The sequence below is a fragment of the Oreochromis aureus genome, linkage group 10, assembly GCF_013358895.1.
Source record: "Oreochromis aureus strain Israel breed Guangdong linkage group 10, ZZ_aureus, whole genome shotgun sequence".
Taxonomy (NCBI): domain Eukaryota; kingdom Metazoa; phylum Chordata; class Actinopteri; order Cichliformes; family Cichlidae; genus Oreochromis; species Oreochromis aureus.
The window spans coordinates 18,111,446-18,129,777 of NC_052951.1; the positions used below are offsets into that span (position 1 = coordinate 18,111,446).

Here is an 18,332-nt window from a genome sequence, read left to right on the forward strand (position 1 = left end):
ATCATATGCCTCTTCTTCAACTATTACAGTAGATTTCTTTTAGCAAATAAACTACAACTACTGACCTGCTCACTATATGTGCTATAATATTAAGAAATAATAATAATGTGTTATATGTTCATTACTGTATATCATGTTTCAATTAAATGTTGTATATTGTATAAAATAATAGTATATTTTAGATAAATTTTAACAAGCTTAACACATATAATTTAAACAAAACAAAACAAATTACGTGTGTACCTACTTTATGTTTTCCACATGCACACACATGCATTCCTGTCATCTTAGGCCCTTCAAAAGAAAATAAATGTGTGCAAACTGAGCTGCCTTTCACAACATATCTGAAAAGTAATTTGTGAAAATTTAAACTGAAAGTGTTTTTTGATTACAGTTTATCCCCAACCAGTTATAAAAAAAAATGTAGTTATGTTTTTACTACAGTACATTATAGTCTAATTTAATGGTTAGATGAGAAAATATTAATATATTGAATGAATGAAAACTTAGGTCCCCATTCTCTTTTTTAAAGGAAATTCAGTTGTAAAAATCTTTCACTTGATTATAGTTTGACATGGGTGTCTAAACTTGTGCATTTCAGTATGTTTTGCTAACCAAGAAGTTGCCTGGCTGGCACCATGTATTCACTTTCATTTGAGAAATAAAACCATGTAAAGAATTCCGGGCCTTAGTCCATGGGGCCCGGCCAGGCACAGCCCGAAGAGGAGACATGGGCCCATCCTCCCGCAGGCCCACCACCCGCAGGAGGCGCCATAGGGGTCGGGTGCATTGTGTGCTGGGCGGCGGCCAGGAGCGGAGGCCCTGGCGGACTGATCCCCGGCTGCCAAGACTGGCAATAGGGACATGGAATGTCACCTCTCTGGTGGGGAAGGAGCCTGAGTTAGTGCGTGAGGTTGAGAGGTACCGGCTAGATATAGTCGGGCTCACCTCACGCATGGCTTGGGCTCTGGAACCAGTCTCCTGGAGAGGGGCTGGACTCTGTCTCAGTCTGGAGTTGCCCCTGGTGAGAGCGGGGGCTGGGGTGGGTATTCTAATATCCTCGGCTTGCTGCCGGTGCGTTGGGGTTTTTCCGGTGGATGAGAGGGTTTGTTCCCTGCGCCTTAGGATCGGGGAACGGGTCCTGACTGTCATCTGCGCTTATGCGCCGAGTGGCAGTTCAGAGTACCCAGCCTTCCTAGAGTCCCTGGGGGGGGGTGGAAGGTGCCCCATCTGGAGACTCTGTTGTCCTGCTGGCAGACTTCAATGCTCACGTGGGTAACAACAGCGAGACCTGGAGGGGCGTGATTGGGAGGAACGGCCTCCCTGATCTGAATCTGAGCGGTGTTTTGTTATTGGACTTTTGTGCAAATCACAGTTTGGCCATAACGAACACCTTGTTCGAACATAAGAGTGTCCATAAGTGCACGTGGCACCAGGACGCTCTAGGCCGCAGGTCGATGATCGATTTTGTAATCGTATCACCAGACCTGCGACCATATGTTCTGGACACTCGGGTAAAGAGAGGGGCTGAGCTGTCAACTGATCACCACCTGGTGGTGAGTTGGATCAGGTGGCGGGGGAGGACGCTGGACAGACCCGGTGCACCTAAACGTGTAGTGAGGGTGTGCTGGGAACGTCTAGCAGAGGCCCCAGTCCGTGAGATCTTCAACGCACACCTCCGGCAGAGCTTCAACAGCATTCCGAGGGAGACTGGGGACATTGAGTCTGAATGGACCATGTTCAGCGTCTCCATCGCCGAAGCTGCTGCAGTGAGCTGCGGCCGCAAGGTGGTTGGTGCCTGCCGTGGTGGTAACCCCCGAACCAAATGGTGGACACCAGAGGTGAAGGGAGCCACCAGGCTGAAGAAGGAGTCCTATCGGGCTTGGTTAGCCTGTGGGACTCCGGAGGCAGCCGACAGGTATCGACAGGCCAAGCGGAATGCAGCTCGGGCATTGGCTTCAGCAAAAACTCAGGTGTGGGAGGAGTTCGGAGAGGCCATGGAAAAAGACTTTCAGACTGCCTCGAAGAGATTCTGGCAAACCGTCAGGCGTCTCAGGAGGGGAAAGCGGTGCTCTACCTGCACTGTGTATAGTGCTGGCGGAGTGCTGCTGACGTCGACTGAGAAAAATTGTCAGGCGGTGGAAGGAATACTTGAGGACCTCCTTAATCCCACTGACACGTCTTCCGAGGAGGAAGCAGAGTCTGGGGATGAAGGAAAGACCCGCCAATTTCCGGGGGTGAGGTCACTGAGGCAGTTAAACAACTCCTTGGTGGCAGAGCCCCTGGTGTTGATGAGGTCCGCCCGAGTTCCTGAAGGCTCTGGACGTTGTAGGGCTGTCCTGGTTGACACGCCTCTACAATGTTGCGTGGAGATCAGGGCAGTACCCTGGACTGGCAGACCGGGGTGGTGGTCCCGATCTTTAAGAAGGGAGACCGGAGGGTGTGTTCCAACTACAGGGGGATCACACTCCTCAGCCTCCCTGGGAAAGTCTATGCCAGGGTGCTGGAAAGGAGAGTTCGTCCGCTAGTCGAACCTCGGATACAGGAGTGTTACGTCCCCCCCGAAGGGGTCTAGGCGTGCGAGTGAGGGAACCAGTAACAAATGGGTCCAGAACAGAATGAAAGGAAAACAGACAGGTGTTTTTAGTAAATAAAACAGTCTTTATTATAAATAACCTTAACATAAAGAGCCGGCAACGCCGTTCTACCAATAACCCTTGGAAAAAGGAAAACAAAGGTTACAACAACAAAGAACACTCAATCAAACAAAAACTCCACACCACGAGGAGGCACTTCCAGGGGCCCACAAGCTCACCCTGTCACTAACAGCTAGCTTTACTGCCGCCGAGGCCCACAAGCCAACACTACTCACGTGAAGCAGCACACTGCTTCCACACTATAGGCAGGACAACCACACACCTAGCACTCAAAGCAGAGACACCAGAGAAAGCCACCCCTGCTCACAGCTCATCCCCAGCTTAAATAGCCTCAGAGGTGATTGCTGACTGGATTCAGGTGGCAAACGAGGCTAACCAAGAGCAGCTGTGTCCTGGGGAGAGAGGAGAGTGAGAGAAACAGAGGAGGTGGGAGTGGCAAGAGAGGAGGAGGCGGAGAAAAACACCACGCCCACACTAGAGGAGTTTCAGGAGGCCCAGCTAGGGCCGTAACAACCCCTCCCATAAATACAAACCAGTGGTTTGTTACAGAACGTCCTGCCCAACTTTTAAACATCACCTACCATGCACCATAATAACGGTTAGGTATAGCCTGCCGAATCTGCCAAGACCTTTTCGATGGGTCCAAAACACTAAATGGGGTTGGCTCAATTCCCTCAAAATAGTGTCTCGAGTGACAGCCAGATGTTTTTTTTGAGGCATTACATAAGGAGAACCCAGCGGATAGCTAGAAGGCCTTACAGCAACACTTCTCTGACGCTTCTTCGCTAGGTCATGGCGATAGGCATGCTGGTTAGCCAGAGGTGGGGGTTGGAATGGTTGTGTCACACGCAATCTGTCACGATGTAGGTCATCTGGACCCGAAAGATTGTCAACAGGTGGCATCTCATAACCAGTTGAGCTCTGACATTCACCAAATGACACCACTGAGCAATTATGCTCCAATTGTTGCCTAGGACTGGCAACTTTGTCCGTTTGTGAACCACAGTTCACTCTTTTGAAAGCAGATCGATTTTGCTTTGAGTTGGCTTTCGAACAGTGAGCAATCAGGTGACCAGGTTTATGGCAAAAGAAACAGAGCTTTGTTTTGGCTCTTGAAACCACGCCTGTGTCGGCTTTGTTAGCTGGCACACTCCTAGCCCTCGAGACAGACCGTTTCTGTTTGTAGGCCTCACAATTTGCTATCAAATGGCCAGACCCGAAACAGAAGAAACACTTTCTTTTCACCTTGGGACGGGACACGGGTACCTCGCTCTTTGGGTACTGTGTAGCTGGCACATCACTAACCTTCACTGGGGCATCGCATCGGTCGTGCTTAATAACACTGGTTTTATGGATGAGGGCAAACTCATCAGCCAGTGTTGCAGCCTGCTGTAACGAGGACACCTTCTGTTCACTAAGGTGTACTGCAATGCACTCTGAGACGCAGTTCTTAAATTCCTCCACCAGCATTAATTCACGCATCGACGCCAGGTCCGTAACTTTGCTGGACACACACCACCGATCAAAAAGCACACACTTCTTCCTCGCGAAATCTCGGTAGGATTGACCCTGTCCCCTTTTTAATCCCCGGAAACGCTGCCTATAAGCTTCTGGGACTAGCTCATAAGCTAGAAGGATGGCACTTTTCAACTTGTCGTAATTCAGACCGTCCTCAGCTGACAATGAAGAACAAACTTGCTGAGCCTTGCCTACCAGCTTGCAATGTAGCAAAATGGCCCACGACTCCCGTGGCCAGTGCAAGGCTGTGGCTATTCGTTCAAACGATTCGAAGTAGCTGTCAACCTCAGTGTCGCGGAACACCGGAACCAGGCAAATGTTTTTCCCCACATCAAATGGTGCTTCTGCCTGCTGAATGGCAGTCGCAGGAAGGGAAGCCTGCTGGAGTTCTAACTGTCGCAACTTGACAGCTGTCTCTGCTTCCACCTTTTTCAACTCAACCTCTCTGGCTCTGGCAAGTTCTGCCTCTAAACGCTTAAGCGCCATCTCCTTCTTTAGCTGGAACGCCCTCTCACAATCCTCCCTTTCTAACTGAAGACGAGCCAGGCGTACACAGAGCCTAGCATCCTGCTTCGAGCCTACACTCGATTCAATGGAGAATGGTTCGAAGTGAGGCAGTGTCATCGGCTTGTCCTCAGGCAGCCCCTGAGCAACAGGCGTAGACACTGATGGAGCTACACCTTGAGCTGGCACCTGCGGAACAGGCTGAGATGCTACGCCGTCTAACTGCTGAAACACTGTCCTCAGGAGGGACATATGATCTGCTCACCCTGTCACTAGCAGCTAGCTTTACTGCCGCCGAGGCCCACAAGCCAACACTACTCACGTGAAGCAGCACACTGCTTCCACACTATAGGCAGGACAACCACACACCTAGCACTCAAAGCAGAGACACCAGAGAAAGCCACCCCTGCTCACAGCTCATCCCCAGCTTAAATAGCCTCAGAGGTGATTGCTGACTGGATTCAGGTGGCAAACGAGGCTAACCAAGAGCAGCTGTGTCCTGGGGAGAGAGGAGAGTGAGAGAAACAGAGGAGGTGGGAGTGGCAAGAGAGGAGGAGGCGGAGAAAAACACCACGCCCACACAAGAGGAGTTTCAGGCGGCCCAGCTAGGGCCGTAACAAGGAGGAACAATGCGGTTTTCGTCCTGGTCGCGGAACACTGGACCAGCTCTTTATCCTCTCAAGGATACTTGAGGGTGCGTGGGAGTTTGCCCAACCAGTCTACATGTGTTTTGTGGACCTGGAGAAGGCATTCGACCGTGTCCCTCGGGGTGTCCTGTGGGAGGTGTTGTGGGAGTATGGGGTGTCTGGCCCATTGCTACGGGCCATTCGATCCCTATACAACCGTTGCAAGAGTTTGGTTCGCATTGCCGGCAATAAGTCGGACTCGTTCCCGGTGGGTGATGGGCTCCGCCAGGGCTGCCCTTGTCACTGGTTCTGTTCATAATTTTTATGGACAGGATTTCTAAAGCGCAGCCAAGTGGCGGAGGGCTTTCGCTTGGGTGGCCTCAGAATCTCATCTCTGCTTTTTGGCGGATGATGTGGTTCTGTTGGCTTCATCAGGTGAGGGCCTCCAGCTCGCACTGGAACGGTTCGCAGCCGATTGTGAAGCAGCGGGAATGAGGATCAGCACCTCCAAATCTGAGGCCATGGTTCTCAGCCGGAAAAGGGTGGAGTGCCCACTCCGGGTCGGGGATGAGTTCCTGCCCCAAGTGGAGGAGTTCAAGTATCTCGGGGTCTTGTTCGCGAGTGACGGGAGAAGGGAGCGGAGATCGACAGGCGGATTGGTGCTGCGGCTGCAGTGATGCGGACGCTGCACCGGTCCGTCGTGGTGAAGAGGGAGCTGAGTGTAAAAGCGAAGCTCTCAATTTACAGGTCGATCTCGTCCCTACCTCACCTATGGCCACGAGCTGTGGGTAGTGACCGAAAGAACGAGATCGCGGATACAAGCGGCAGAAATGAGCTTCCTCCGAAGGGTGGTTGGCCTCTCCCTTAGAGATAGGGTGAGAAGTTCGGCCATCCGGGAGGGGCTCAGAGTAGAGCCGCTGCTCCTCCACATCGAAAGGAGCCAGTTGAGGTGGTTCGGGCATCTGACAAAGATGCCTCCTGGGCGCCTCCTGGGTGAGGTGTTCGGGCATGTCCCACCGGGAGGAGGCCCAGGGCAGACCCAGGACACGCTGGAGAGATTATATCTCGGCTGGCCTGGGAACGCATTGGTGTTCCCCGATAAGCTGGAGGAGGTGGCTGGGGAGAGGAGGTCTGGGCTTCTCTGCTTAGGCTGCTGCCCATGACCCGGCCTCGGATAAAGCGGATGAAGATGGATGGATGGGAAAGACCATCTCTGAATCAAAGAGGGGGCTAAGGGTGCATCTTTTACCATCTTACAATGCTGTGATTGCAGCCATTCCCCAACTCTCTGCGAACGCTACTCATGACAGTTGATCAATGGTCATGGCTTTGACAAATTTGTGTGGGAGCACAGCTCTGATCCTATAAGTTTTACAGTCGATTAATTTCTGTTTGGCAGTTGCTACATTGTTAGTGAGGCCTGTTTAAATTAAATGTTCATTGTTGTGTTCTTTGAAAGCATGCAGTCATGGACACTTGTCACTATGACACAGTATTGTGACTGAAACAAAAATGACTGCAGTCCTGCTTTTTGCATGGAATTTTTGTCGCACGCAATAGCAATAATTGTCTCTTATTCTGTAGATCTTGGTGATAAACATTTTTTTGTGATCATGAACCAGTATATTTTTTAGCTTGTAATGACACCTCTTTAAATTTCAACTTAGCAGTTTTTTAGTCATTATAATTCTCATCGTTCCCCTAGCATTCATAGTAACAAATATGTCTGCATTTACATAGCATTGAGGAGGATAACATCAAGAGAGGAACGAGTCAGATCGTTAAAATCTTATACTTCTCACCTGATCTTTGTTGTGATTTTCTTCCTACCATGGACATGTTGGTACTTATGTAGCTGCTGTAAGCTTATTCATTCATTCTAAAGCCAGAATGATAAATTACACATTGACCCACACAATACCAGCTTTGGTTATTCCCATAGTGTATGCTTTCAAGACCGAAGAAGTGATGAACTTTATCAAGAATCTTTGCAAAAAAAAAAAAAAAAACCCAAAAAACTTCATGCCAGTAACAGGACAAAAGGATAAACTTATCATCATTTACTTTTGAACTATCTTACAGTCATGAGTCGCTGTGTGGCAGGCAGGTTAATGAAATTTCTTTGAAAAGAAACTTGAAATTTCTTTTCAAGGTCAACTTTGACTTGTCAAATGCTTAGCCAACCTAGGTACTAGGGTACCCTAGGGTACCCACCTAGGGTACCCAACCTAGGTGCCTAAGTCCTAGTATAGTATTGATATTGTGAAATTTGAAGAGGATCCATAAAAACTTATGGGTAATATAAAGTTTTTACTGTTTTTTTTTACACATTGTTGTAATCATTGACCTGATCTTCACCTAAATGAAATCAACTTGAGCTATAATTGGTAACTACTGTTATAATAAATTTGGCAGTAATTGTGGGTGCTAAACTGCTAACAAACAGACAGACAGACAAACAAACAAACATACACAACTGAGTACACACTTCGTCCCGTTGGGGGGGTTACAGTCAAAGATATTTATTACTACCTGTGCAATTGAATTCTTTGTGTGTAAATTCAACAAAAACTTTGCAGCCAAGCAGGCAAAAGCAGTATCACAAGCATGTCTGCTCGGTGAAGGCTGCAGCAGTTTTTCATTATCTTGGATAACTCTGCTCTTGACGTTTAAACTAGTGTGACTTTTTATAGTTTAGAGAGCAGAAGGGGCCCAGTGTGACTGGTCATCATCAAAGAAGTGACGCTAAAACCTCTGTCACTCCCATGTTTAGTTCATAATGACGATCAGAGAAGGAAGTGTGCATAAAAGAGTAGTTAAGTTGACAGGTTTGAAAATATGAATAAATCATCAAAACACACACTTAATTCAGTGTTACTTAGGGGCTTCTCAGGATGTCTTGAACATGCCAGTGTCATCTGGCACCAGATTCAAATTGCCAGGAAAGAATGAAGAGACCTTCATGTGGTCTTTTTAGACCTTGCCAACGCCTTTGGGTCAGTTGTGCATTACATCTTGTGGATGGCCTTCAACTATTTCAGCGTACCAAACCACATCACAGGACTGGTCAAGACCTACTTTCAGGACTTACAGTTTTGTGTAACAGCTGAGAACACCACCATCGCCTGGCAGCACCTGGGAATTGGAGTTATGGGAGGCTGCACAATTTCCCCTCTGGCATTTATCATGGCAATGGAGTTGGTTATGCGGGCATCTCGGTGGGTAGTGGGAGGTGAGAGACTCACGAGTGGCCTTCACCTTCCTCCCATTAGAGCCTACATGGATGACATGACCATGATTACAACAACAAAACCATGTACTAGGTGACTGCTACAGAAGCTCCAGGAAAACATTGAATGGGCAAGAATGAAGTTTAAGCCAAGTAAATCTTGCAGCATCTCCATCATAAAAGGAAAACTGACAGCTGAGCAATTCTATATCAGTGGAGAACCAATTCCAACAGTCTTAGAGAAGTCCATCAAGAGCCTGGGGTGGTGGTATAATGCAGACCTCAATGGCACCTGGCAACTTGAACAACTACGGCAGAACATGGCTAAAGACCTCAGGTGGATTAACAACACTGCACTCCCAGGGAAACTGAAGCTCTTGTGCTTCCAGTTTGGGTTGATACCCAGACTACTGTGGCCGTTGACAATGTACGAGGTCTCACTCAATCATGCCAATGGATGATGCTAGTGAGCTCCTACATGAGGAAGTGGCTTGGACTTCCCAAATGCCTCAACACCGTTGGACTCTACAGCAACGGAATACTGTCATTGCCTATCCCTAGCCTGGTAGAGGAGTTTAAATGTGCAAAAGTGAGGCTTGAGATGTCACTCATGGACTCCCGAGACCCCATAGTGCACAGGTGTGGAACTCCAGGCCTCAAGGGCCGGTGTCCTGGAGGTTTTAGATGTGTCCTTGATCCATCACAGCTAATTTAAATGGCTAAATTACCTCCTCAACATGTCTTGTAGTTCTCCAGAGGCCTGTTAATGAACTAAACAGTTGACCCAGGGTGATATCTAAAACCTGCAGGACACTGGCCCTCGAGGCCTGGAGTTCGACACCCCTGCCATAGTGAGAGGCGCTGCTCCCACCCTAACAATGGGGAGGAAGTGGACCCCAGCCACAGCTGTGCTACAGGCCAAATCTGCTCTTCACCATTGTGATGTGGTGGGTCACGTCCAACAGGGCAGAGGAGGACTAGATCTTGGCACAGTAACACCTCGGTGGCAACAGGCATCTGTAACCAAACGTCGAAAAATGGTGGTGGAGGAGGTGCGTCGACAGGATGAAAGAACCAGACATCCCAGAGCTGTAGCGCTGGCCAAAGAGGGCTGCTGGATGAATTGGGAGAGTGTTGAAAAGAGGAAACTCACATGGAGTGAAATCTGGGGAATGGAGGCTAATAGGCTAAGTTTCATCATCTGAGGCACATATGATGTGGTGCCTTCCCCCCAAAATCTGCAGCTGTGGTTTAGAAAGGACCCATCTTGCCCCCTGTGTACTGTCCCAGCAACACTCAAGGACATCTTGGTTGGTTGTAGGACTAGCCTTACTCAAGACAGATACACATGGAGACAGAACCAGGTCCTCAGGTGTCTAGCTGAGGAAGTTGAGTGCAAGAGGAAATGATGATGTGTCCCAAAATGTGATATTATAATCTAGATCAGATTTCTAATCCCTGAACCTAACCAAGGAAGGTAAAACAAAACTAAAAAGAATGTCAGAATACCCTGTGATAAAAGACAAAAACACCCTGTGAAGTTGAGGTACACAAAGATTTGTGCCGCTTGTAAATATTCCGGGCAGCCTTCCTCATAGTAGCCATCCTTCAAGACATTCTCCATTTGAAGCATTGCATTATCAGGGATTGTAACATCTAGTCCTTTTATTGAATGTACCACATATCAAAAGTGATTTCTTATTGATTTAGTTTAGTATCATAAATATTTATATTTATTTTAGTTTTTAGTTTAATTGTTCTTGAAACATTTATTTTGTGCTAATAACGATTCAGTGCTCTGGTTACAATAGCAAGCAGTAAGTTGTAGCATCTCATTGTTTACTTAAACATAGTTACCAAATAAAATATATTAATAATTATAAGCATGTGACCCAGCATCCTTCACTTCTACTGCCACACTGAGGTAAAATATAAATAACACATCTCTCACAGTATGACTCACCTTAGTGCATTGCACGCTTGATAACATTTGGGTGAGTTTTGCTTTTGCCACAGCAAAAATCAGCTATATATTTTTTACTTACTCTTTAGTTTTTACTCTACAGAGACAGATATTTATAACGTGAACAGAAAAAAAAAAGTCCCCTACTATGTTTAATACCACATTTATTCGGCCTGCAAAATTCTATCTTGGTGGGTTTTCCAATATCCCTCATATTAGGTATTTCTATATCTTCCTGTGTTTTGTCTACATCGTGACTGTTTTGGGGAACGGTTTTCTTCTCTCAGTTATTTGGCTGGTGAAGACTCTTCATACTCCTAAATACATGGTTGTGTTCAACATGGCTTTGACAGATTTGTGTGGGAGCACAGCTCTCATTCCAAAAGTCTTAGATACTTTTCTGTTTGACAGGAGATACATCGTCTATGAGGCCTGTTTAAGTTATATGTTCTTTGTTATTTTCTTTGCAAGTGTGCAGTCATGGACACTTGTCACGATGGCATATGACAGACTTATAGCCATTTGTCTCCCTTTAAGGTATCATAATATTGTGACTGAAACATCAATTACTGCAATTCTGCTGTTTGTATGGTGTTTTTTTGTAACTGCAATAGCAACCATGGTTGGGCTTCTTAATCGTCTCTCATTCTGTAGCTCTTTGGTTATAAACAGCTTTTTTTGTGATCATGGACCAGTATATCGTTTAGCTTGTAATGATATATCTATAAATCAGAATTTAGCATCTGCCATTGTCAGCATAATTCTCATCATTCCTCTAGCATTTATAGTAGCCACATATATCTGTATTTCCATAGCAGTGAGCAGGACTGCATTCAGAGAGGAACGACTCAGAGCGTTAAAAACTTGTACTTCTCACCTGATGCTTGTTGCTATTTTCTTCCTACCATGGACAGGTACTAATGTAGCTGCAGTCAGCTCCTACATTGATCCTAATGCCAGAATGATAAATTCTGCATTGACCCACACCATACCACCTTTGCTCAATCCCATTATATATGCTTTAAAGACAGAAGAAGTGACGAATGCTATCAAGAAGCTTTGCAAAAGACATTATTTTAGTAACAAGAAAAAAAGGAAAACATAAAGGAATGCTAAAGCAGAATAGAGTTTCTTTGTTTTGAAATATCTTATTCAGAAGTATTGCAATGAATTAGCTGCACCTTAATCCACTAAAAACAGCCTTCGATTGCAGAAGCAAAATTTGAAATAGATGTGGACTGTTGTTGTAGCTGTACACAAGTTAAATTTAATCTAAATATTGAAAAGCATGAAACCCTCTTCACTTTTTTCCCTGTGTGTTAAAAAAGGATCAAGCTAAATTTTGTTTTACCTCTGAATTCTTGCACCACATCACCTACTGGCTTCTGTTATCTAAGTACATCAATGTGTATTAAAAATTTTTGAAAACATAAATGTAGCTTTTTAAAGTAAAGAAACAAGAATATTTTCAAAATATTTTTCAGCACCTTTGTTGTGAAGTTGCTTTGATTTCTTGTAATGCCTGCATTTATTACAGTTAATGTTTCGCAAAGAAAAACTTTAAAGGAGATGTCAAACAATGTATATACATCTGATAGTGTGGTTTTTTGGGTACATGGGGAAAAGTGCAGAAGCAGTGGACAAGTTGAAAATATAATGGAGACAAAGGTGTAATAGTTTTTAATCAAGATTATGCAAATGGGAGTGACTATTGTGGTGAAATATTTAGAAATACACCTTTAAGTCTGTAAGTGGCTCATTTTCATTATCAAAAGGTATTAGACTTTAAGACTACTACGGCACCTAAGCATGAAAATGTGTTCAGTGTTTGTTCAGATGTGTTAAATTCATAGGTGGGAACCAACAAAGTACAAATACTTAATGCTACAGGTATCTGTACTTCAGTATTTTTTTCTTATCTTTTTACTTTAACTCCTTACAATGTAACACAAATATTTCTACTTTCTCTTCCTTACATTTTTAAAGCAGACATGTTACTTATAATATGAAGGAGGTTTTTATTTTCCGTCATTGCGCACCATCAAACATCAAACCGATTTGAGCCTATATGGAGGGAACAATGACACATCGAAGACAGTCGTACTGTTGTATCTGTCACCAGGGCTTATCGCATCCAAAAAGATGAAAGAAGGTGAAAACATTTGATTTATGCATAATTTAAGGCACTGTGCCCAGGGTTAAATTCGGGCAGAATGATCTAGAAGAGTTTTGTTGGTGCAGATGCCCATAAGTAGCCACTTAGCAGGCAGTGTCAGCATTCAAGAACTGAGGCATTTTCAGCTGTGTACAGCAGGGTAAGTGAGGTTTTGGGCTGGGAGGGTGCACTGCATTGCAAACCAAACAAAACACAAGGAGCATGAGACCAAAACCGAGCCCAGAAACAAACAAAAACAGTCCAAAACAAAAGATGCTGGAGTCCAGGGAAACAGCGTCCATGGAGAGCAGAAGGTCGACCCGGGGGGCGACAGCACAAAAGTTCATAGTTCGACTGTTCTGGGGGCCGACCACGTGAGAAGTGCCAGTGGCAGCAGAACAGGACTGGAGGCCGGCGGCGTGGAGGCCGGCGGCGTGGAAGACAGCGGCGGCTCTCGAGTGTCGGGCGTACTAGTTGAGACTTGGTGGGCATTGGATCAAACGAGGCCAGATGGTGGCGTGGCAGCCACACGCGACGATGGAGCCGGACCAGATGGTGGCGTGGCAGCCACAGGCGACGATGGAGTCGGACCAGACGGTGGCGTGGCAGCCACAGGTGACGATGGAGCCGGACCAGACGGCGACGATGGAGCCGGACCAGGCGACGGCGTAGGCGGAGCAGAAGCAGAAGCCGGAGCTGGACCAGGCGGAGCAGAAGCAGATGCAGAGGCCGGACCGGGCGAAGGCGACTTGGACCCTCCAGCGGAGACGAGGAGGTGCTGGCCGGGCTGACCAGATGTCATGTTTCGGCTGTGTGCAGGCAGGAGAAGGACCCAAACGCAAAACTCACCACACAGGAATTAAACTCAAAAGCTGCTTTATTGCAGAGTGGCATGAAAACCATAACTAAACTAAACTAATCTGGGACATGGATAAACTGACACACAGGGAAACACAGCCATGAGGGAGACTACGACACTGACAAAGAGAAAACACAGGACTTAAATACACAGAGGGATAACGAGGGAATGAGACACAGAAGGAGAGCACAGCTGGGAGTAATCAGGCTGGACGAGACAAGGGAAGTAAAACTAGAAACACTGACATGAGACACGGACCTTCAAAGTAAAACAGGAAACACACTGACTGAACTCTAGACATGTAACTTAACAGCAACTGGGGAGACAGAACATAAGAACCTGAAACATGGTACAGAAAGGCACAGTAGGCAACATGGAACACACAGGGAAGCCATATGACAGAACTTAAGAACTAAACTTTTGATAACCATAATGGAAACCTAGGGAATAACAAAGACAGTACAACAAGGACTCAAAACATAAACCATAATATACAAACACAAGATCTCTTCAAAATAAAACAGGAAACCTAATGAGACGCAGACATGACAACCAGAACTTGACAACGTAAGACACAGACATGAAACACATGAAGAGCAGGGGAGACTTAACAGGGGTTGGAAGACACAAGGGGAATCTAATAACAAAGAACTAGAAAAACTCATGAGCTTAATCATATAAACATCCAAATAAACTAAACTCAAAACACTGGGTCATAAGACCCAGGACCGTGACACCAGAGCCGCCAGCGGAGACGAGGAGGTGCTGGCCGGGCTGACCTGAGCCGCCAGCGGAGACGAGGAGGTGCTGGCCGGGCTGACCTGAGCCGCCAGCGGAGACGAGGAGGTGCTGGCCGGGCTCACCAGAACCCCCAGCGGAGACGAGGAAGTGCTGGCCGGGCTCACCAGAACCCCCAGCGGAGACGAGGAAGTGCTGGCCGGGCTGACCAGAGCCCCCAGCGGAGACGAGGGATGGCTGGAGCGGTTCTCCTGAACCCCCAGCGGCGACGAGGGATGGCTGGAGCGGTTCTCCTGAACCCCCAGCGGAGACGAGGGATGGCTGGAGCGGTTCTCCTGAACCGCCAGCGAGAAGAGATGCAGAGCCAGCAGGTGCGGAGACCTCTGGCTCAGCGGACGCTAACTGTAGCTGCACAGGGCACGCAGTCGGCTTGGGATGCAACGGCTGGGGCTGTGCGGGGCAAACAGTCTGTCCAAGATGTGTCAGCACCATGCAGTCCTCAGCTGGCTGAGCAAGCTCACAAAGGCTTCCAGTTGAGGTTGGTAGTGACTGAATGGGCTGCTGAGCTTTTAACAGGGCTGGTGACTGAGCAAACAACTGAACTAGAGACTGAACTGGTGACAGAACAGGAAACTGGGCTAATAACTGAGATAATGACTGCGCCATGGATAGAAGTGCAAGTTGTAGTGGTGGTTGCAGTGATGGTGGGTCAGCAGGCAGTTGAACTGGTGACTGAGCAGGTGTCAGACTCTTGGCTGCTCTCCTCCGGGGAACAGGAACGGGTGCAGGGCCTGGCCGAACACCACCCATCCCCACCCGAGGAACAGATACGGGTGCAGGGATGAGCTGGGCTCTGGCTGCCTTTACCCTGGGGGCCGGTGTAGGTGCAGGAGCTAGCTAGATCTCTGCCGCTCCCACCCGAGGAACTGAGATGGGTGCAGGAGTCAGCAGGGTCACAGCTGACCTTACCCGGGGAGCCGGAATAGGTGCAGGCAACGGCTGGGTGTCCATCAACCCCACCCGAGGAGCAGGTACGGGTGCCGGGATGAACGGAGCCTCTGCCAGGCTGGAGACAGAAGCAGGGACCAGCTGGACCTCAGCTACCCTCACCCGAGGAACTGATACGGGTGCAAGGGAAAGCTGGGCCTCCAGTTGCTTTACAACTGGAGGTGGAGAGCTGAGCTCAGGAGCAGTAACAGACACTGGGAAAACCAAGTTAGTGGAGCCAAACACAGTTTCAGCAAAAAGAGACCTATGGCAGGCCAGTTTTAGCAACTCTGCTGTTCTTAAGCTGTCCATGTTAGAAGTAGCAGTCTTTAAAACAGTCATTGTACAGAAGGATCCAGGCTTAACAAACCTAGGGTCTGTAATTCTTGGCTCAGAAGGAGCGGTTACAGAAATAGAAGCATTCTTATGGACTGTTTCTAAATACACTGGTTGGTGAGCAGCATAGTCCAGGAGTGAAGGAACACCTTCCACAGTCTCATACTCAGCAGGTACAGGAGTAGGGGTGTTAACACAGGTAGTGTTTGAGGTAACTGGGTGCGAAACTAACTGTGGGCTATCCAATCTGAGCTCCCCTAGCAGTTTACTCATGACGGATGGTAACATGTTTCCCTTAAACTTAACAACAGTGATTGAATGCACAGTCTTAGTGTTTTCAAAACCTGAGTTACCAGACTTCGCATCAGCTCTTGTTAACTCGAGAGGAGCAACATTCTTTATCCCTGGAGAAACCATTTCAGAGCTAAAAAACACGGTGGGAAAATCTAAATGTGGCAGAGGGTCAGAAACAACCTGAAGAACAGAAAACGCAGCCTTTGAAGGTTGGAAGACACACAGTTCACTTTCCAGGGGGTCCCTTCCGGTTTCAGCAGGAAGAGGAACCTCAGGACTGTTTGTTTTAATATTTAGTTCACGGGTATGCAACTCACAAATAGTCTTTTGCATCGAAGGTGAGATTATCAGTCTGTGTGTAAATTACTGCTGACCTGGGAGGAGCAACAGAAAAACAGTCATCCTCAAAACATGGGTGTGAGGGCAGATAATGCGGGCTCTGGATTAACTGACCCAGAATTACTAGACACAGAGTTAACGGCCCCTGGGATGACGCGCACAGAGTTTACAGTGTCAGAATCTTTTAATTCAGCCTGAAAAGCAGTCTCTAGGGGGGCAATGAACTCAGTCTCATGCTTAATAGGTGCAGAGGTGAACTTAGAAATGTTATGAGGCCTGGAAACACAGTCATTTTCAAACTTACTATTCCTCTCTGAGTCACGGACATGAAAAACTGCGGACTGAGGAATAGAATATTGTCCGAGTCGGTCCGGCTCGGAAGCGGCATGGAAGACACAGTCAGATTCACTCACCACCGGAGTTTGCTCAGTAACTTTTGGGTGGCGACGGCGTGGACGGCGTCTCCTCCTTGATGAGGAAACGGAGGTGACGGGGAAAACCGGTGATGATGCGGGGGGTGACGGTCTCCGCTTCATCCTCCGACCACATCGCTGCTAGGAAAGCAGCGGGAGAGTGACGGTCAGAGCTGAGAGGGGAAGGAGAAGGGCTCCGCGGCAGCGGCGTCGAGAAACCCTCTCGTTGTAGTAGCCGCTGTTGCGATACCGAGAGCCCCGTCTGCTGCTGCGATACCGTCGCGGCGTGCCTTGTTTGCTGCTGCTGCGGCGGCTGCCTGGCGGAGATCTCCGTCTGCTGTCTCCGTGGTGTGGAATCCCGGGAACAGACGCGGTCTGCCAGCTCCCGAGCTTGTAACGCCTCCTTGGCTCGGCTTAGTTCATCAATAAAGCCCTCATAGCAGGAGAGCTTGCGAAGGAAAGGGTTTCCCTCGACTATTGCCCTTATGGCCTTAAGTCCGACAGAAATTGTCCGTGAGTCCGAGGCGTGGGTTATTCGCCTCACCAGACTCTGGACACGGAGAATGTCTTCCTCCCGGGCGGAGCCTGCTGGGTCCATTTCGTGCTCGCGTTCTTCTGTCACAGTACGGCTGTGTGTAGTGTGGAATTACAGGGATTATTTTACATAACCATCATCTTTATCATTGCATTAATTATCATTTCATCCAAGCATTTATTGAAGTTGCTGGCATTATGTTATAATTTGTATAACAGGGGTTATCATAATCACATATTAACATGTTTAGTCTGAGCAAAGGCCTGAATGTATTCAGCTTCTTGTTGCATTTGAGTTTGCCTAGTAACAGGTGACAGAAGGAGAGGTCCAGTCCATGGTGACCTCAAAGGCCTGAGATCATCACCATATTCGGAAGAGGATGCCAGAAAGAGGAACCTCTGTGTTTGCAGTTAATTCTTAAAATACATGAATGTGCTGTACATGTAAATTATGTGCTTGTAAACGCATGAGGGGGCGTCATAATACCCTGATGTTATAAAAGCAAATTGAAATGTATTTTTGGGTGGAGATCCACGCCAATTGTGTGCAGTAATGGTCTCCCCGCACGTGTGTTCATTAAAATCAACTGTTTGACCAACTCGCTTATACTATGGTTGTTTTGTTCTCACCCTCAATATTCTGATCACGCAACAGTAGGCAAGAGAAGGACCCAAACGCAAACTCGCAGAGACAAAGGTAAACTCAAAACACAGCTTTATTGCTGGTATAGGGGGACACGATAAACAATACAAAACTAAACTGGGAAAACTAAAGCACAAGGAGCCACAGGGAAAATCACACAGCTATGAGGGAGAACGCGACACAGAACTGAGGGAGACGCAGACATAAATACACAGAGGGTTAACGAGGGAAGTGGGAGCACACGGGGAACACAGGTGACACTGATAATCATAACGAGACATGGCAGGAGTAAACACGACACTGACGGGAGACTGTCAAAGCAAGACAGGAAGTACACAGAGGTGCAGACAGGAGGAGAGAGAGCACGGGGAGAGCACAGACATAACGGGCTGGGGAAAACATGGAATAAAACACAAGGAGAGACGAGGGCTCACAGATACACAGAGGGCACACAGGGGGTAAGAGTCACAAGGGGAAAACACATAAGGAACAATGTAACAGAGCAACCCAGGAAGCATGGCCTAAATAAGGAACAAA

General features: G+C 47.5%; 1 protein-coding gene across 1 annotated transcript; it reads left to right on the forward strand.

Moving 5' to 3' along the window:
- The first annotated feature begins 10,645 nt into the window (after positions 1–10,645).
- Positions 10,646–15,094, forward strand: LOC116322122 (olfactory receptor 52K1-like). The gene is made up of 3 exons (XM_039618780.1): positions 10,646–11,576; positions 12,926–13,320; positions 14,597–15,094. Exons 1-3 carry the CDS (start codon positions 10,646–10,648, stop codon positions 15,092–15,094), a joined length of 1,824 nt encoding a protein of 607 aa, XP_039474714.1.
- Positions 15,095–18,332: the final 3,238 nt, after the last annotated feature.